The 20,860-nt window shown below is 42.4% G+C and overlaps 1 protein-coding gene across 2 annotated transcripts; it reads right to left on the bottom strand.

Annotated features, from left to right (window-relative positions):
• Nucleotides 1-2,701: 2,701 nt before the first annotated feature.
• Nucleotides 2,702-20,181, bottom strand: LOC124043592 (tyrosine-protein kinase STYK1-like). 2 transcript variants are annotated; one of them, XM_046362336.1, is made up of 10 exons: nt 19,795-20,181; nt 15,589-15,644; nt 8,918-9,133; nt 5,589-5,804; nt 4,986-5,167; nt 4,328-4,405; nt 3,768-3,982; nt 3,617-3,657; nt 3,374-3,470; nt 2,702-3,213 (listed from the first exon to the last, which is right to left on the bottom strand). In XM_046362336.1, exons 2-10 carry the CDS (start codon nt 15,641-15,643, stop codon nt 3,018-3,020), a joined length of 1,296 nt encoding a protein of 431 aa, XP_046218292.1. In that variant the 5' UTR covers nt 15,644; nt 19,795-20,181; the 3' UTR covers nt 2,702-3,017. The 2 variants fall into 2 exon arrangements, with proteins under 2 accessions (XP_046218292.1, XP_046218293.1); XM_046362337.1 differs by lacking the exons at nt 15,589-15,644; nt 19,795-20,181 and adding an exon at nt 9,938-9,999.
• Nucleotides 20,182-20,860: the final 679 nt, after the last annotated feature.

The raw sequence follows: 20,860 nt of genomic DNA, 5'->3' as shown, positions 1-20,860 counted from the left end.
GAACTAGAACGGAGTCGTCCGTAAAAAAATAAAAATAACATGTTTCATATCATTCCTTATTTTTTACGAGCAGTTATGTATGGTAAGGTCATGTAAACCAATGGACCATTGCCTTTACCAACCATTACTGGGGAGTAGCAAATATATTGGCCTAAGGATCCTTGACAAATAGAGGGTGACATTTTCTGTCCGCTGAAATGAGAAAAAAAATGTACAATTGGTGCACAGGATTTATATTTAAAAAAAACCTTCCTTTTTACAATGTACGTGAGGTGGCAGCAATAATCTATGAGGATCTGAAGTACTGGTACACCTGATCCAAGTCATACCGTCCCATTGGCTACTGTAGTTTTCCAAACGTGTTTCAGATTATATGCCCTACTGTCTATTTGAAATGTTTGTGTTTTTTGTCAAATCTTTGCAGTTTTACACACAGCATGAGCTATTTACAGTAGTGGACAGAACATGTCACCAAGGTCGTGTTCATTAGGCATCAAACGGACAAAAACTGACTGAAACAGGGAGGGACTACCTGGACTTGTCCAATAAGAAACACACATTTTCTCGATGCATGCCCTAATGAACATGACCCTGGATTGTGGTCTTCCTCATAGCTTTCCTCATAACTTCTACCTATCCAAGGCTTTTGTTACAGAAGCAGTGACTGTGGCTATTATGAATAATCAATCATCTTATGATTAGGTGCTCTGCTAATTGTGTGTTTACGTTTTAAGCTTGGAGAAGGCGAGGTCAATTATCATGCAACAAAATAAACAAACTACTAGGACAAAATGGAGGAGTGGTCGTGCTTTTATTTTGAATCCGATTTGATGAGTGTTGTGTAGACTGAACGTTTATTGTGTGTAATAGCTAGTTGTGCTCTTTACTTTACAGTCCTTTGACTGGTTAAGACTTATGAGTTTTTTTTTAAAGGAATATTTGTTAGGCAGGGATCCCAGCTCAAATAAAGATCACTTTTCTTTGTTGAACAACAGATCCCGTAAAGGGAAATATCAAATGATGTATGATATACATGTATGGTGCATTTTATTCATCATCATGATGATGTGGCCTGGTGACAATTTGCTTCTTAAAAGTCCAATACTGCATCTTGGAAACTGCTGACATGCAGAACATTCCCTGCTGGGCTAGGTTTTATTATGATGAGGCAATTAGCCTTTTCTATTTGATGGCACTGTGGTTAAAGTGCGAGTGACCATAGTTTGCCTGTACAGTAGAAATATAGAGCTAGCATAGGATAGAGACCCAGGGAGGGCCTTGGAAGTCACTGGCATTAGAACCTGCAGTGAATCAGGGAATCTTCATTTTGTTGTCCTTCGGAGCCACATATATATTCAGTGGGACAGTGGACAAATATAGAAATATACATGTATTATTCTTTAAATAAACAATATAGGTATGTACAGTGCCTTCGGAAAGTATTCGGACCCCTTGACTTTTTCTATATTTTGTAAGGTTACATAGGGCCTTGTTCTAAAATGTATGAAATTGTTTTTTCCCCTCATCAATCTACACACAATACCCCTTAATGACAAAGCAATAACAGGTTGTTAGACATTTTTGCAGTTTCATAAAAAATAAAAATATTACATTTACATAAGTTTTCAGACTCTTTACTCAGTACTTTGTTGAAGCACCTTTGACAGCGTCTACAGCCTCGAGTCTTCTAGTGTATGATGATACAAGCTTGTTGGCACACCTGTATTTGGGGAGTTTCTCCCATTCTTCTCTGCAGATCCTCTCAAGCGTTGCTGCACAGCTATTTTCAGGTCTCTCCAGAGATGCTCGATCAAGTTCAAGTCTGGGCTCTGGCTGGGCCACTCGAGGATGTTCAGAGATTTGTCTCAAAGCCACTCCTGCGTTGGCCTGGCTGTGTGCTTAGAGTCGTGGTCCTGTTGGAAGGTGATCCTTCGCCCCAGTCTGAGGTCCTAAGCACTCTTGAGCAGGTTTTCAGTACTTTTCTCCGTTCATCTTTGCCTCGATCATGACTAGTCTCTCAGTCCCTGCTGCTGAAAAGCATCCCCACAGCATGATGCTGCCACCACCATGCTTCACCGTAGGGATGGTGACAGGTTTCTTCTAGACGTGACGCTTGGCATTCAGGCCAAAGAGTTCAATATTGGTTTCATCAGACCAGATAATCTTGTTTCACACGGTCTGAGAGTCTTTAAGTGCCTTTGGCACACTCCAAGTGGGCTGTCATATGTGCCTTCTACTGAGGGGTGGCTTCATAAAGGTCTGATTGGTGGAGTGCTGCAAAGACGGTTTTCCATCTGGAAGGTTCTCCCATCTCCACAGAGGAACTCTAGAGCTCTGTCAAGAGTGACCATCGGGTTCTTGGTTACCTCCCTGACAAAGACCCTTCTCCCCTGATTTCTCAGTTTGGCTGGGCGGCCAGCTCTTGGAAGAGTCTTGGTGGTTCCAAACTTCTTACATTTAAGAATGATGGAAGCCACTGTGTTCTTGGGGACCTTCAATGCTGCAGAAATGATTTGGTACCCTTCCCCAGATCTGTGCCTCCAAATGATGTCCAATCAATTGAATTTACCACAGGTGGACTCCAATGAAGTTGTAGAAACAGCTCAAGGATGATCATTTTGAGTCTCATAGCAAAGGGTTTGAATAATTATGTAAATAATGTATTTCTGTTTTTTGCAAAAATTATTAAAAACCTGTTTTCTCTTTGTCATTATGGGGTATTGTGCGTAGATTGCTGAGGATTAAAAAAAAGTAATCCATTTTAGAATAAGGCTATAATGTAACAAAATGTGGAAAAAGTCAAGGGGTCTGAATACATTCCGAATGCTGTATGTGTTAATATCCGAGTGTTTCATCAGTCTCTTACGTTGTATTGAGCATAGTAAGGGACCTAAAGATAAACTAGTCGTGCTGTTTTGACATTTAAAACGCTCTCCCAACAGTCTTCATGATAATGTGAGAAAAGCAACACTGAACGTAATGTAGACCTTGATTTAAACGACCATCGCAGGAGCCAATCAGAGAACAACGTAATTGTAGGCCTCTCCATATCCCGCCTCCCGCAGGTACTTCTCAATGTCCAGTGGCTCAGGCACTCGAAGAACTGTCCTACTGTTGGCACTCTTCTCTCCTGATTGGAGCTTCTGGATCACCTCAGCCAATGCAGGGCGCTCCTGTGGAGCGAACTGGCCGCAGGACTTGATTATGGAATACCTGATGAAAAGGTACAGTAGTTTTTGTAACCAATGTCACTTGTTTTGTGGTAATCATTGTGGCCACTTCTACCAACGCCGAAGAGAACTATTACAGCACTGTTATAGTCATGTGTTTTCTGTCGTATATTCATGTATCATTACTTAATGGGGTCTCTTACAGTGAGTTGGAACAATTAGCTGGTCTCGTCTGAGTCTTTCCTCTCTGGAGGTATTGAAGAAGATCACCGGCCATGATTTTAGGGAATGGTGGGTCACCTACAAAGTGGAGGAATAAATTATGAATTAGGGTGTGTATACAAGATAAACATTATCATAATGAGATACATATTTTTCCATTTGTGATGGTTACTGCAGTTCAGTAGACCAGTAACGATGCATTATTTATTTAGGAAAGCATTTACCTAGTGTCACTATTTCATGGAGCAGGATACCAAAAGACCAGCTGGAAAAAAGGATGGTCGGAGAGTTCATCGTTGAAGTAAAAAAAAAAAAAATCACATGTATTTTTGATCATTTGTGTAATGGATATGTCCTATCAGGTTGGCGACTTACACGTCACTGCTTTGACTGACAGGTCTCCTTGCCAATACTTCTGGAGCCTGCCACTTCCTCATCTCAACGTTCTGCAGTTCTCCTGGAGCTCCTGCTTGTGTTTTCTTACAGTATGCTGGACCCAATCCCCACAGTTTAGCCGTTAGGTCTAGACCAACCAGCACGCTCCGAGCTCCAACGTTGCCATGGATACAGCTCTGACCGTGCAGGTATTCCTGAATACACAATTAGAGAGGATGTTGTGTTTTAATATGGCTATGTGACATTCAAGCATATGAAAGCCATTCATACAGACGAATCAAGTGGATATGGCCAGGAGATTTTTCTAAACAGGTAAAACTCTTGGCCCCTACCAACAGGTTCAAATCAAATGATCATTTACATCAGCAGTTGTCACCGTGCTTATACAGTTCTGAATAAGAATGATGTAATCATCCGATTTACATTTTATAACATACGCACTCAACTTGAACTATCATTTTTAATTGTAGACAAAATGACAGAGATGGATGGATCACTTGATGTGTGGGAAGGAGAGCGAGAGGGAGAGAGAGACCAACCAGAGCAGAAGCCACTTGTCCTCCTATGGTGAAGATGCGCTGCTCTGTGATATCACACGGGGACTCCACACCCGTGTCCTGCCAAGAAAGAGCACTGTGAGTTTCCACTCACACTATCACTAAGGATCATGTCCATATTCACTGTAGTCTACATGAGTTACAGAGTGTTTGCTCAGCCTCTTGAGACCCACATACAACTAGAATTGTCAGGCAAACTGACGACAATTTACGTAAAAGTTGTGCGGGCAGATCTCTAGTTTGGGCCGTTTCCTAACATATCAGGGTAGTGTTCAGTATACTCCAGTCCGTAGCAAAACATTTTGGTGAAACAATAAATCTCTCTTTGGACAAGTTCAAGCCGGGTTACCTCTCCATTTCACTCTGTTTCAAACAGTGTTCTCCCTACTGAACACCCCAAGCTATTTGGTAACTTACAGTAGGAATACCCACAGAGATAGAGGACTCATTGTGGATTTAAGCCGTTTTAGCATGGACATTGCTATTGAGGGCTTCTATCGTGCTTCGCCCATTTTCAAGTAGTAAATTGGGTGGGGATTCCTATGGGTTGCAGCCTCAATGATGCTGCCCATGTCACAGACGCCAAAATGGCCCAGATATAACGATGAGTCCTCTATCTAACTCTATGGGAGGACCATACCTGTCGACACCTCCATAGGAACCCCAGCAGGTCCCTGTGCACCAGTTCCTCCATCACGGTGATGAGGGAGGTACGTAGGGAGACCACGCCCATCAGACCAGGCAAAAAGGGGTGGGGCCCCAGCTCAGACAGGAAGGAGGCAAAGCCCAGGAAGGACTGCCGCTCGCTGTCATCGGCTTTTTCTGGGGTGAGAAAAGGTACACGTTGAGATGAACTACATTGCAGTCGGACTGCGTGGAATCACTGATCTACAAATCACCTTACATCCAAATAACTATTCCTTATTACTATCAAGATTAGAGATTCTACACCTTGCCTTGCTTAAACTGATCTTAAACTGTTGTATGTTTTTGTCCTTTATCTGGCAGTAGGCTACTCATGGGAAAGTTAGTCCGTTTTGTTATGGGTTGGACTAGGTCTTTTGATTTGCATATCGAGTTAAAGATCACAAGATTTCATAGTAACACAAAGACAAGAGACAACATCCCCAAGATTTCAGGTTTTATACTCTTATAAGCCTCGAGGTCTTTACAATGCACTGAGTGTCCATCTCTGGATGGGAGCGTTGATTTGACCATTCCAATGAATTTCAAAGCGTGTTACCTTTAAGTGTCCGTAGAACCACGTCTCTGTTGTCCATCCTTGCCCTGTAGAGGGTGACAGAGTCGTCCGGTTTGACGGGGAAGGAGAGGGGCAGCGGAGTGACCAGGTTGAAAGAGCCATGCTGTCTCTCTCTGGGCGTCGTGGCAAGGGCGTCACGCCGGGTCGGAGTGCTCATAGGTAACTCCTCATGCTCCAGAGGGTTCAGCTCAGGAGGAGCTGCAGGTAATGAGATGGGTATTGCACATATATCAAATCAAGTACTACTTAAGTCGTTTTTGGGGGGGTATCTGTACTTTACTATTTATGTTTTTTCAACTTTTCTTTTACTTCACTACATTCCTAAAGAAAATAAGGTACTTTTTACTCCATACATTTTCCCCGACACCCAAAAGTAACAGGAAAGTGGTCCAATTCACACACTCAACAGAAAATCCCTACTGCCTCTGATCTGGTGGACTCACTAAACACACATGCTTGGTTTGTAAATGATGTCTGAGTGTTGGAGTGTGCCCCCTCTATGTGCCCCTTATCCGTAAATAAATAAAAAACAAGAAAATGGTACCGTCTGGTTTGCTTAATATAAGGATTTTTTTTTAAATTATTTATACTTTCTTTTGATACCTAAGTATATTTGAGCAATTACATGTACTTTCAATACTTAAGTACAGTATATTTAAAACCAAAGACTTTCAGACTTTTACTCAAGCAGTATTTTACTGGGTGACTTTCACTTTTACTTGAGTCATTTTCTATTAAGGTATCTTTACTTTTACTCAAGTATGACAATTGGGTACTTTTCCCACCACTGCGTAGAAGAGACCTAGAGATGCAACTCATGCAATACAAAACAAACATCAGTTTCTGCCAATGCAGGCTTTTTAAAGTAGATAAATGCACCATATGCCAGTAGATGCATATCTGGCAGGAGTTTGTCTAGTTTTGGAAGACATTTACATTAAAAGTTTGAAATAAACCATATGGCAATCATTGTGCTTAAGCAAATTGACCAAGTATGTGTTTTACACCGTTTGTAAATGCTTACTACTGTACTGTAATTCTAGTACAGAGTTAGTTTTGGATATCTCAGACCTTGGAGCATTGTAACCCACTGGGCACAAACTTGTGCTTCAGTGTTTCAATGTAAGTTGTCAAAGTACTGTGATGTGGAACCTAACTTGAAAATGAACTGGATTTGAAGAAAGTAACTGTTGTTTTGAGGAAAGACATTTCAACCACAGGATTATGTCATCATTGTAGCCAATTTTCAACATAGACAAAACCTAGAATATGTAGAATTTGTACCTTTGAAACAATGTCAGATCTTCAACGTAATATCCACTATCAGAATTTTTTTTAAACAATAGACTGGGCGGCACGTCCTACTGGAGAGTTGATTTACAACTATTCATTTGGTCTCCCATCCAGGGTTTTAACCAAGCCCAGTTTTTATATTTGTCACAGTCTCCTATCAATGTGCTATTGTGAGAATGATTGTTGAGAGACCTCTTCGTAACTAAATATATTCACTGTTGCTATTGAAGTCATTCCAAAGGGTAGTTTTAACAGAGCAAATGAAATGTCATCAACAGCTATTGTTTCAATTCAACCCAGGGTTCAACAAAACCTAGACAATACAAAACAGGACTAAGGTTTCAAGCTTTGGTTGAATTCAAATGTAACCTTTAAGTTCATGTTAATATGTTGGATTCTCGTCTCTATCTCAACCTAAAAATCAAAGTTAAAAATAGTGCATTTCAAGTTTGATTAGATTTAGTCATATTCTTTAACTTTGGTTGAGATGGAGACCCAACATATCAATCATTCATTTGTAGACAAACTGGATATTGAATTGTGTTTGGTTGTCAACGCAACCAAATATCAATATTTGAAGGAGATCTTCTGCTTGAATAGTTCCATCTGTGCCACTGACCTGATCAGCCTTTAGTCAGTTGGTCTACAAATTAATAATTGATATGTCGGATTCATGTCTCCGTCTCAACCAAAAATACAAGTTAAAGAATAGAATAGGACATGCAATCAAATTAAACTTTAAATACACTTTAAATAAAGTTTGATGTGATTTAGTTATATTCTTCAACTTTGATTCTTGGTTGAGTGATAGACGTTAATGCAATATATCAACTGTTAATTTGTAGAGAAGCTGGAGTTAAAGTCAGACTGAGTCAGTGGAATAAAAGATACATCTCTTTCAAATGTGGATATTTGTGTGGACAACCAAACTTTTGCAATACAGTAAATAGCCAATTAACTTGTCGACAAAGTTAACAAATTATATGTTGGATTTAGGTCTTCAACGAAACCAAAAGAATTACGCCAGTGGCTCAGATGAACCTATCCAAGCATTAGATATCCTTTAAATGTTGATATTTGGCTGCACTGTCAACCAAACACAAGTCAATATTACTTTTGTAAAACACTAAATAGCAGTATTTATTCAACCCAGTATTTATTCAACCCAGTATTTATTCAACCCTAAAATGAGTAATGCATCAATGGCCACATTTTGAGGTTGGCCTCTTGTAACTATACGGAGTATACCACACGTTAGGAACTCCTTCCTAATATTGAGTTAGCATGCAAAGGTCGCAGGTCTGTGGAGATCTTTACAATTGCTATAATAATCTGTACAGAATCTCGAACAGCGTGTATCACTTGCACTATGTACTTTTAATGTAAACTCAACTGCACAGTAATGACATATTAAATTGTTGTATAATTACAAAATATCTGACATTGTATTTCCAATGGAATTTGGTTGTGCTTTTAGATGGTTGAAAGCATAGTGATAACACATTGGGAATTCAACGAACTTCTTGCTTTCTTTTTCAGTGAGTGAATAAAGGCTGAAATCTCATTGATCAACATCCCAACCAAATATTACCCTCATTTCCACATTGAAATGATGTGGTTTGCCCAGTGGGAAGCTAGGCAGCAACAGCACAAGGTCTGGGGAGGATGTCGGCTTCTATATGACAATTTGAAAAGGGTGAGAAAAACATATTCAGGGGAGGGTCCTCATCAGACAAACAACTCTCCCAACAAATCACTAGTTTAGGTAGGCAGAGATTAAAATGCAGGCGGGCACCGTGCTCATCTTTAGCTAGGGCAGTAATGTGACCGGTGACGCGCTTCCCCTTTCCGACTCGTCCTCTCTGTCCCAACTGACAACACAACTTGTAAAGACGTGTTAAGCTGGAGCATTGACACATTGCCATTTGTCTAGAGAGACTTGCACATAGTGGTAAGATACTTGTGCCGGCTCATCAGTCAAGCTCATTGGCATTACCTCGATGTGCACACCAACTTACCCTCAATGCCCTGTATGTTCCGTCTGGTACTTTTCCTCTGGGTGTGTCTGCTCGCCATGCTGGTGCAGTGTGGTCGGGCTAGGATTACTGTGGGTCGTCTGCGGTTTTCCTTTCCAGTGCAGTACCTCAGCAGGAGAACGATTAGCAGACTGACCAGGAAGCTTGCTAGGAGCAGGACAGGCACGATGATCACTTCCTGTTCATACACTGTGATCTCTGAGAGAGAGACAGACAGACAATAATAATAAAACAAAGAAACAAAGAACAGAGAAAAATGTCCTCATGTGTACTACCTTCATACTTGAACAATGACAGCTTCTCTGTCCTAAAGAGGGACTAGTCTGTGGTGACCTAAATGCCAGAACTTGACACGCTGACACGCTCAGAACCCGACACGCTCAGCACACAGGGGGACAAACACCTACCCGGAGCCAACAGTACTCCCTTCCAAATATGCCCCCCTAGACATAAATATGACAAAACAATGGGTCACACCTGCAGCCCTGTCGCACACTGGGTTTGTACATAGTCAATGGTAGGCTTCGAGGAGACTCCTGTGGTAGGTACACCTACAGCTCATCCCTTGGCAGTTGTACCTTAGATTACTTTATCACTGACTTTATCACTGACCTCAACCCAGAGTCTCTCAGAGCATTCACAGTCAGCCCACTTACACCCCTATCAGATCAGAGCAAAATCACAGTCTACCCGAACGGAGCAATACTCAATCATGAGGCATCAAAGCCAAAGGAACTGCACAATATTAAGAAATGCTATAGATGGAATGAAAGTAGTGCAGAAACCTACCAAAAATCAATTAGGCAACAACACATTCAATCCCTTTTAGACAACTTCCTGGACAAAACAGTTCACTGTAATAGTCAAGGTGTAAACCTGGCAGTAGAAAGCCTAAGCAGTATATTTGACCTTTCAGCTTCCCTATCTTCTTGCCACTCTTCCATAAAGGCCAGATTTGTGCAATATACGACTGATTGTTGTCCTATGGACAGAGTCTCCCACCTCAGCTGTAGATCTCTGCAGTTCATCCAGAGTGATCATGGGCCTCTTGGCTGCATCTCTGATCAGTCTTCTCCTTGTATGAGCTGGAAGTTTAGAGGGACGGCCAGGTCTTGGTAGATTTTCAGTGGTCTGATACTCCTTCCATTTCAATATGATCACTTGCACAGTGCTCCTTGGGATGTTTAAAGCTTGGGAAATATTTTTGTATCCAAATCCGGCTTTTAACGGACCTCTGAGACTATCACAGTGCAGGTGCATTTATACGGAGACTTGATTACACACAGGTGGATTGTATTTATCATCATTAGTCATTTAGGTCAACATTGGATCATTCAGAGATCCTCACTGAACTTCTGGAGAGAGTTTGCTGCACTGAAAGTAAAGGGGCTGAATAATTTTGCACGCACAATTTTTCAGTTTTTGGTTTGTTAAAAAAGTTTGAAATATCCAATAAATGTCGTTCCACTTCATGATTGTGTCCCACTTGTTGTTGATTCTTCACAAAAAAATACAGTTTTATATCTTTATGTTTGAAGCCTGAAATGTGGCAAAAGGTTGCAAAGTTTAAGGGGGCCGAATACTTTCGCAAGGCACTGTACCAATTGGATCTGGCTAAAAAATACTTGAATCAGTTATCGAAGCCGATGCCCTTTATGGTTGTGAGGTCTGGGGTCCGCTCACCAACCAAGAATTCACAAAATATGACAAACACCAAATTGAGACACTGCATGCAGTATTCTGCAAAAATATCCTCTGTGTAAAATGTAAAACACCAAATAATGCATGCACAGCAGAATTAGGTTGATACCCGCTAATTATCAAAATCCAGAAAAGAGACTTTAAATTCTACAACCACCTTAAGGCAGTGATTCCCAAAACGTCCATAATAAAGCCATCACCTGCAGAGAGAAGAGAACCCTAATCAAGCTGGTCCTGGGGCTCTGTTCACAAACACAAACAGACCCCACAGAGCTCCAGGACAGCAACACAATTAAACTCAACCAAATCATGAGAAAACAAAATGATAATTCCCTGACCCATTGGAAAGAAATATTAAAAAATCAGAGCAAACTAGAATGCTATTTGGCCCAAAACAGTGAGTACACAGTGGCAGAACACCTGACCACTGTGACTGACCCAAAATTAAGGACATCTCTGGCTATGTACAGACTCGGTGAGCATAGCCTTGCTATTGAGAAAGGCAGACCAGGCTCTCAAGAGAAGACCGGCTATGTGCACACTGCCCACAAAATGAGGTGGAAACTGAGCTGCACTTTCTAACATCCTGCCAAATGTATGACCATATTAGAGACACATATTTCCCTCAGATTACACAGACACACAAAGAATTCGAAAACAAATACAATTTTGATAAATTGCCATGTCTATTTGGTGGAATACCAGAGTGTGCCATCACAGCAGCAAGATTTGTGACCTGTTGCCCCAAGAAAAGGGCAACCAGTGAAGAACAAACACCATTGTAAACACAACCTATATTTATGTTTATTTATTTCCCTTTTGCACTTTAACTATTTGCATGTCATTACGACACTGTATATACAGTACATAATATGACATTTGGAACATTTGTAAATGTAATGTTTACAGTTCATTTTTTATTGTTTATTATCTATTTCACTTGCTTTGTCAATGTAAACATATGTTTCCCATGCCAATAAAGCCCTTTGAATTGAATTGAATTGAATTGAGAGAGTAAACTCTGGTGCATCTTTCTCTTAACCTCTAACCTGCTACAGCTGACCCTGGGCTGCAAAAAGACAATGTTTCTGAATCACATTGGGCAACAATAAAGTGAAAAAGAACGAAAGAAGTATAGAATGGAAATGGCTCATCTACACAAACAGTGTAGATGAAGGGGAGGAGACAGGTTAAAGAAGGATTTTTAAGCCTTGAGACAATTGAGACATGGATTGTGTATGTGTGCCATTCAGAGGGTGAATGGGCAAGACAAAGTGCCTTTGAACGGGGTATGGTAGTAAGTGCCAAGTGCACCGTTTTGAGTGTGTCAAGAACTGCAACGCTGCTGGGTTTTTCATGATCAACAGTTTCCCATGTGTATCAAGAATGGTCCACCACCCAAAGTACATCCAGCCAACTTGACACAACTGTGGGAAGCATTGGGGCCAGCATCCCTGTGGAACACTTTCGACACTTTGTAGAATCCATTCCCCCGGCTGTTCTGAGGGCAAAAGGTAGTGTAACTCAATATTAGGAAGGTGTTCCTAATGTTTTGTCCACTCAGTGTGGTACATGACACTTAAAAGCAAACAGGTGTGGTCTAGGATTTGTTTTGAGTAGGGTAGACTTGAAGTAGCAAGAACACTACATGCCAATAGGAATGTGTTTCAGACTGTTTGTCAGGGGTGATTTAGTGCTCGTCATTCCCATCATATTTCATAAGTTACTTATTTACACTCCTTTCATTTAAAGGTCCGATGCAGCCGTTTTTATCTCAATTTCAAATCATTTCTGGGTAGCAACTAAGTACCTTACTGTGACTGTTGTCAATTAAAATGTTTTAAAAAATGTTTTTAAAAAGCTTCTTAGCAAAGATACATTTCTTAAGCAAGAATTTTGCTATGACTGTTTGGGAGTGGGGAGGGAGAACATTGAAAACTAGCTATTTTTATTTATTTATCCGTTATTTTACCAGGTAAGTCGACTGAGAACACGTTCTCATTTGCAGCAACGACCTGGGGAATAGTTACAGGGGATGAATGAGCCAATTGTAAACTGGGGATTATTAGGTGACCGTGATGGTTTGAGGGCCAGATTGGGAATTTAGCCAGGACACCGGGGTTAACACCCCTTCTCTTACAATAAGTGCCATGGGATCTTTAATGACCTCAGAGAGTCAGGACACCCTTTTAACGCCCCATCCGAAAGACGGCACCCTACACAGGGCAGTTTCCCCAATCACTGCCCTGGGGCATTCGGATATATGTTTTTAGACCAGAGGAAAGAGTGCCTCCTACTGGCCCTCCAACACCACTTCCAGCAGCATCTGGTCTCCCATCCAGGAACTGACCAGGACCAACCCCTTCAGAAGCAAGCTAGCAGTGGTATGCAGGGTGGTATGATGTTGGCAGAGAAATGTGGAACTCTGATTGGTCTATTAACTAATTTACTGCATGGTGATTTAAAAAAATAAATAAATACCTTTATTTAACTAGGCAAGTCAGTTAAGAACAAATTCTTATTTTCAATGACGGCCTACCGGGGAACAGTGGGTTAACTGCCTGTTCAGGGGCAGAATGACAGATTAGTACATTGTCAGCTCGGGGATTTGAACTTGCAACCTTTCGGTTACTAGTCCAACTCTCTAACCACTAGGCTACCCTGCCGCCCCAGGCAAGCCAAAACTCCATCCCCCAAAAACTGTCTGCCGATCTTTTCAACCAGGTCTTACACTAAAAGGGTATTCTCATAATTTTATTACAACCTCATAGTCTGGAAATATATTCAAATATATTCAAAACACAGGAAAATCACATGACTGCACTGGGCCTTTAAGTGCTCCTTAAATAGCATACTGAAAAAGGTGTGGATGGTGGTGCAGTATGCTTGCACCACACCTTGATTGTTTGGCTGAGTCAAGCTGCTCTGTGCCGTACAACGTCACTAGAATGTTTAAAGCCAATTGATAAGAATTTAACAATCTGGTTTTGATTCCTTTTCAGGTGATCCATGATGCATCATCAATCAGCTGTTCTTGTTCCTTTTAGAAGCTTCTGGGGAGTCTGAACTCTCTTTCTCCTAGCCTCAACCTGCTCTGCGGCTGACAATGCGGGGGACAATGTGGCTGACCCTGTTCTGCTCCCAGCCTGTCTTATGTGCCTGGTGGATCTGAGTACTGTGACAGCAAACACAACACACGTCTCTTATCTTTGTATAACGGACCAGAAAAGGTTGTATTGTATAGTATTGTATTAGGACACGCAGTGGAAACAAAATGAGTGTTTCTCACTGGACAAGTCTAGGCCCCCCCCCCCCCTGCGTTTGGTGCCTACTAAAACCAGCCCCCTCCTAACTATATTTCACACGTATCTATATTTATTTCACAGTTCTGCTGCTTTCTCTGCTATGTATCCAAGGTGTTGTTCTAGACGTTTGAAGTGGCTTCATTGTGTCGGTTGCAACACCTTTGTTACAGCTCTGTTTGGTAAAGGCTGGGCAAGGTAACAACCGTCTCCACCCAGAGACATAGCCATATGTATCAAATGTATTTACTGTGATGGTGATCATGTGTAAGCACAAATACAATCTCAGCAATTGGATAACCAGTTTGTGACAGAATGTTACGTCGCACTTTTTACACTGATGGGAAGAATCGCAAAAAACTCACCTCACCAGAAATATATCAGTGGACAGCTAACTGCCACATGGTTAAACATTTCCTTGCGATTTCCGTAAAATTGTCTATCGATTTCGAAAAGAGTCCAAATGTATGGAGTGTTTTCAATCAAGGCCTTTGGCTTGGAGTCCCAACAGCTTGCGTACATGCAGTAAGATGTAGAAGGGGAAGGACAAGGGGACACGGGAGAAAACGAGAGAGGAGTGGAGAGAGGAGTGGAGAGAGGAGTGGAGAGAGGAGTGGAGAGAGGAATGTAGAGAGGAGTGGAGAGAGGAGTGGAGAGAGGAGTGTAGAGAGGAGTGGAGAGAGGAGTGGAGAGAGGAGTGGAGAGAGGAGTGTAGAGAGGAGTGGAGAGAGGTGTGGAGAGAGGAGTGGAGAGCGGAGTGGAGAGAGGAGTGGAGAGAGGAATGTAGAGAGGAGTGTAGAGAGGAGTGGAGAGAGGAGTGTAGAGAGGAGTGGAGAGAGGAGTGGAGAGAGGAGTGGAGAGAGGAGTGGAGAGAGGTGTGGAGAGAGGAGTGGAGAGCGGAGTGGAGAGAGGAGTGGAGAGAGGAGTGGAGAGAGGACTGTAGAGAGGAGTGTAGAGAGGAGTGGAGAGAGGAGTGGAGAGAGGAGTGGAGAGAGAAGTGTAGAGAGGAGTGGAGAGAGGAGTGTAGAGAGGAGTGTAGAGAGGAGTGGAGAGAGGAGTGTAGAGAGGAGTGTAGAGAGGAGTGTAGAGAGGAGTGGAGAGTGGAGTGGAGAGAGGAGTGTAGAGAGGAGTGTAGAGAGGAGTGGAGAGAGGAGTGTAGAGAGGAGTGTAGAGAGGAGTGTAGAGAGGAGTGGAGAGAGGAGTGGAGAGAGGAGTGGAGAGAGGAGTGGAGAGAGGAGTGGAGAGAGGAGTGTAGAGAGGAGTGTAGAGAGGAGTGAGAGAGGAGTGGAGAGAGGAGTGGAGAGAGGAGTGTAGAGAGGAGTGGAGAGAGGAGTGGAGAGAGGAGTGGAGAGAGAAATGTAGAGAGGAGTGTAGAGAGGAGTGGAGAGAGGAGTGGAGAGGAGTGGAGAGAGGAGTGTAGAGAGGAGTGTAGAGAGGAGTGGAGAGAGGAGTGGAGAGAGGAGTGTAGAGAGGAGTGTAGAGAGGAGTGGAGAGAGGAGTGGAGAGAGGAGTGGAGAGAGGAGTGTAGAGAGGAGTGGAGAGAGGAGTGGAGAGAGGAGTGGAGAGAGGAGTGTAAAGAGGAGTGGAGAGAGGAGTGGAGAGAGGAGTGGAGAGAGGAGTGGAGAGAGGAGTGGAGAGAGGAGCGCTCACCACAGATGGTGTTCCCCGGTTGACACTGATTATCGGCATCAGAGTAGGATGACATCCTGAGGAGGAACACACACACAGAGATATCATCATTAGATTACCATCGGTCAGCAGCCTCATAAAGCCTTAGCCTGTAATGACACATGGAATGGAGTGTCCAACACCACTGTCACACAAGACACATTATGTAAGAACGTCTGGAGTCTGTTAGCTCCATCTAGGCTAATCAATGGCTGCTTCAGAGAACGGAAAAAGACTGTACAGTTTGTATACTTGACAAACAATTTCCATTTCGCTCCATGTTGCATGTCTTGCACCCCCCCCCTCCCATTGATAACAATGACAATGCGAGTATTTTTAACATGTTTTTGTTATGCTGTGTATGTATGTTTTTGTTATGCTGTGTATGTATGTTTTTGTTATGCTGTGTATGTATGTTTTTGTTATGCTGTGTATGTATGTTTTTGTTATGCTGTGTCTGTATGTTTTTGTTATGCTGTGTATGTATGTTTTTGTTATGCTGTGTATGTATGTTTTTGTTATGCTGTGTATGTATGTTTTTGTTATGCTGTGTATGTATGTTTTTGTTATGCTGTGTATGTATGTTTTTGTTATGCTGTGTATGTATGTTTTTGTTATGCTGTGTATGTATGTTTTTGTTATGCTGTGTATGTATGTTTTTGTTATGCTGTGTATGTATGTTTTTGTTATGCTGTGTATGTATGTTTTTGTTATGCTGTGTATGTATGTTTTTGTTATCCAAAGCGACTTACAGTCATGCGTGCATACATTCTACGTATGGGTGGTCCCGGGGATCGAACCCACTACCCTGCCGTTACAAACGCCATGCTCTACCAACTGAGCTACACAGGACCACCACCATATGTATGTTTTTGTTATGCTGTGTATGTATGTTTTTGTTATGCTGTGTATGTATGTTTTTGTTATGCTGTGTATGTATGTTTTTGTTATGCTGTGTATGTATGTTTTTGTTATGCTGTGTATGTATGTTTTTGTTATGCTGTGTATGTATGTTTTTGTTATGCTGTGTATGTATGTTTTTGTTATGCTGTGTATGTATGTTTTTGTTATGCTGTGTATGTATGTTTTTGTTATGCTGTGTATGTATGTTTTTGTTATGCTGTGTATGTATGTTTTTGTTATGCTGTGTATGTATGTTTTTGTTATGCTGTGTATGTATGTTTTTGTTATGCTGTGTATGTATGTTTTTGTTATGCTGTGTATGTATGTTTTTGTTATGCTGTGTATGTATGTTTTTGTTATGCTGTGTATGTATGTTTTTGTTATGCTGTGTATGTATGTTTTTGACTGCTAGTATCTCTTATCATATCATCTCAATTGTTGAATGCAGAGCTTAGATAAACCCTAGATTAACCCTAGATTAACCCTAGATTAACCCTAGATTAACCCTAGTAACTATGGTATCTGGGTAGATCTGATAGTGTCTGAATGGTGAGGCAACTTAAGGTGCAGTAGCGTGACTATGACTATAGTACAATCACACAATGACTGCATAAGGAGGCAATATAGATAGCTCAGCAAGGGGCGTCCAGTATGACACCAACTTGGCAAGGTTAGAGCGTTGACCCACGCTTGGTATTTGGGATGTGTGTCCTAAAGACGTTAAAACCCTAGATAGGTTGGGCGTGCCAGTGCGTTGGTACCGCAGCATTGTTTGCCCAATAGGCCTGGCCCGTCTGGGCACAGTACAATATGTCACACTCAACTTCACAATTTAGAGGCCTCATTATCAAACAAAGTCTGACTTTCATTGTTAAGTCTCGGATGACACCGCTATTTGAAGTTATTTTGATATGATTTGGGCATGACGTTTGGAAAATGCCAAGACAGACGGGCTGGCTTACTGGCTGACTAGTATTCAGTGAAAGTGGACAGGATATCATTATTGAAATTAAGTTGGCAGGGTCAGGGCAGGTCAATGTGAGAAGTAATCACTAGGGGCTAGACAGTAGGAAGAGACTGTGCTGTGCCTGAAATTGCACCCTACTCCTTACGCAGTGGACAACTTTTGACCAGGGTTCCCACTACATAGTGGACAACTTTTGACCAGGGTTCCCACTACATAGTGGACAGCTTTTGACCAGGGTTCCCACTACATAGTGGACAGCTTTTGACCAGGGTTCCCACTACATAGTGGACAACTTTTGACCAGGGTTCCCACTACATAGTGGACAGCTTTTGACCAGGGTTCCCACTACATAGTGGACAGCTTTTGACCAGGGTTCCCACTACATAGTGGATAGCTTTTGACCAGGGTTCCCACTACATAGTGGACAGCTTTTGACCAGGGTTCCCACTACATAGTGGAAAACTTTTGACCAGGGTTCCCACTACATAGTGGACAGCTTTTGACCAGGGTTCCCACTACATAGTGGACAACTTTTGACCAGGGTTCCCACTACATAGTGGACAGCTTTTGACCAGGGTTCCCACTACATAGTGGACACAGCTTTTGACCAGGGTTCCCACTACATAGTGGACAGCTTTTGACCAGGGTTCCCACTACATAGTGGACAGCTTTTGACCAGGGTTCCCACTACATAGTGGACAGCTTTTGACCAGGGTTCCCACTACATAGTGGACAGCTTTTGACCAGGGTTCCCACTACATAGTGGACAGCTTTTGACCAGGGTTCCCACTACATAGTGGACAGCAACAGGGTTTTTGGACAACTTTTGGGTTCCCACTACATAGTGGACAGCTTTTGACCAGGGTTCCCACTACATAGTGGACAACTTTTGACCAGGGTTCCCACTACATAGTGGACAGCTTTTGACCAGGGTTCCCACTACATAGTGGAAAACTTTTGACCAGGGTTCCCACTACATAGTGGACAGCTTTTGACCAGGGTTCCCACTACATAGTGGACAACTTTTGACCAGGGTTCCCACTACATAGTGGACAGCTTTTGACCAGGGTTCCCACTACATAGTGGACAGCTTTTGACCAGGGTTCCCACTACATAGTGGACAGCTTTTGACCAGGGTTCCTACTACATAGTGGACAGCTTTTGACCAGGGTTCCCACTACATAGTGGACAACTTTTGACCAGGGTTCCCACTACATAGTGGACAGCTTTTGACCAGGGTTCCCACTACATAGTGGACAACTTTTGACCAGGGTTCCCACTACATAGTGGACAACTTTTGACCAGGGTTCCCACTACATAGTGGACAGGTTGCCATTTCAGACTCAGCCCCCGTTTTCATTTGATCACCACAGAGATAAAACTACAACGGGTTGTATGGAACATTTAGAGGCCCAGAGTCACAGCTCTCTGGACGGTTGTTTTTCAAATGGAACTACAATTTGAATCAACTTGAGAGGGCAGAGAGTGGGCCATGGTAAATGTTCAAAATGGCAAATGGGATCAAATACACCCCGAGAACCAGTTCAGTAGGTTGTGTTGTTTATATATTCATATTGAGGATTTTAATACTATAATCACATCCTTAGAAACATATTGGCACCCATGCTATGTCCATCTTACCTTACTTTAACACGTTTAATTTATTGAGCAGATGCTCTTATCCAGAGCGACTTACAGGAGCAATTAAGGTTAAGTGCCTTGCTCAAAGGCACATCAGCAGATATTTTCAGCTAGTCTGCTCAGGGATTCAAACCAGCAACTTTTCGGTTACTGGCCCAAACGCTCTTAACTTGCTAGGCTACCTGCATGTCTACATAAACACAACCAAAATCAATCACAACCTGTCTAAATGAAGGATTCATCAAACTCAACACGTTGACAGTCACCTGTTCCCCTCTCATCCACAGGATCCTATTTCATAATCGATCGCGAAACTCGATCGGGAAACTTTGGGTGTGTTTTGGCACTTACTTCCCGTCACTGTTCTCAGGTGACAATAATGAGTCACGGTCACAGGACACTCCTCCACTTAGTGTTGTTAGGAAGCACATTCGGACAGCATTTCTGCGTTTTTCCCTCCCTCACCTCTTTCCAAGTATGTTTGTGTCACTCAACCAGTCTGGCTGCATTGCTCTTTGACATGCATTTCTCACACACAACACAACACGACACACACATGATACTAAACATGGAACCTTTAGGATATTTCACCTTGTATTTTAACCAACAATGTATTCTACCCTTCATTTGAACCAAAACTGTACATGTTATTCACTCATTTTATTGTGTCAACTTACGTGGCATGCTCCCTGTGTACGGCTGAGTCTCAATGATGTGTAATGGCATTAGGTCCTCAGCATCCAACGCTTCTGTAGTGCCCCTCCTCACGAGAAGCAGTACTAGAATCACACTTTTGATATTAACGATCGTCTACCACCCTCCATTGTATTATAACCCCAGCGTGTGACAATTGGCCTCTCCCACTTTCCTAACTTCTCTATCTGTCAATCTCTCTCTTCTGTTGCGTCTCTTTCCTTGTGTCTGCTTTGTCACTCTCCCAGGTTAGCCCTGCCCTCTCCAGCACCTTTTCCTCCTCACCCTTATCACCTGCTCACGGTGAGTTCTATCTCAAACTCTAACTATCTCAAACTCATTTGGTCTCCTCCTTATCACCTGTCTCCATCAAAGGTCAAAGGTGTGGTCGATTCACAGTGCCTCCGCGTGGCTATTCTTGAATGGCAACACCTCCCATCTCCATTACTTTTCCCAAAGTGAAACTGGTCGTTCCACTCCTATCAACAATCACAGGCACCGAGGGCATTGGGGAAGTACTGTAACGTAGGTAGTATCAGTCTTCTGGTGCACTGTTACTCTGGCTCATGAATGAGGGGCAATGGAATTATTCCCCGCCTTGCAGTTGTTTGGTACTGTATACAGCAGTGGAGGCTGCTGAGGGGAGGACGGCTCATTATAATGGCTGGAATGGAGTCAATGGAATGGTATCAAATATGGTTTCCATGTGGTTGCTACCATTCCATTGACTCCATTCCAGCCATTATAATGAGCCGTCCTCCCCTCAGCAGCCTCCACGGGTAGACAGGTTGTGTGGCATTGCAATGTCATGTTGGGGTTTCCTTTGTTTTTAAAAATGAATACTCAACAGTTTTCCAACACCATCAGACAAACATTCATGGGAACTTCTTTTTGTCCATCTGTTAACTGTTAAAGTAACCGTCCAGTGTTTCCAGATTTCTACGAAATATGACTTACAATATGAGTGAAATAGTTTTCCTTCCAAAAACTGGTTATTAAGTATGTTAAAAAACAGCTTTTCTGTATTGTAATTGTGTGGGCGTACCCCAA

This window comes from Oncorhynchus gorbuscha, linkage group LG09, assembly GCF_021184085.1.
Source record: "Oncorhynchus gorbuscha isolate QuinsamMale2020 ecotype Even-year linkage group LG09, OgorEven_v1.0, whole genome shotgun sequence".
Classification (NCBI taxonomy): Eukaryota; Metazoa; Chordata; class Actinopteri; order Salmoniformes; family Salmonidae; genus Oncorhynchus; species Oncorhynchus gorbuscha.
Note: the sequence above shows the minus strand (reverse complement) of the source record. Positions and strands in the feature narration are given on the sequence as shown.

Coding starts and splice junctions, on each gene's coding strand:
- LOC124043592 (XM_046362336.1), bottom strand. CDS start 15,643: ATGTCATCCTACTCTGATGCCGATAATCAGTGTCAACCGGGGAACACC. Junction 5,805..8,917: donor GAACATACAGGGCATTGAGG/GTAAGTTGGTGT, acceptor CATTACCTGCAG/CTCCTCCTGAGCTGAACCCT. Junction 3,658..3,767: donor GTCAGTCAAAGCAGTGACGT/GTAAGTCGCCAA, acceptor CCTTTTTTCCAG/CTGGTCTTTTGGTATCCTGC.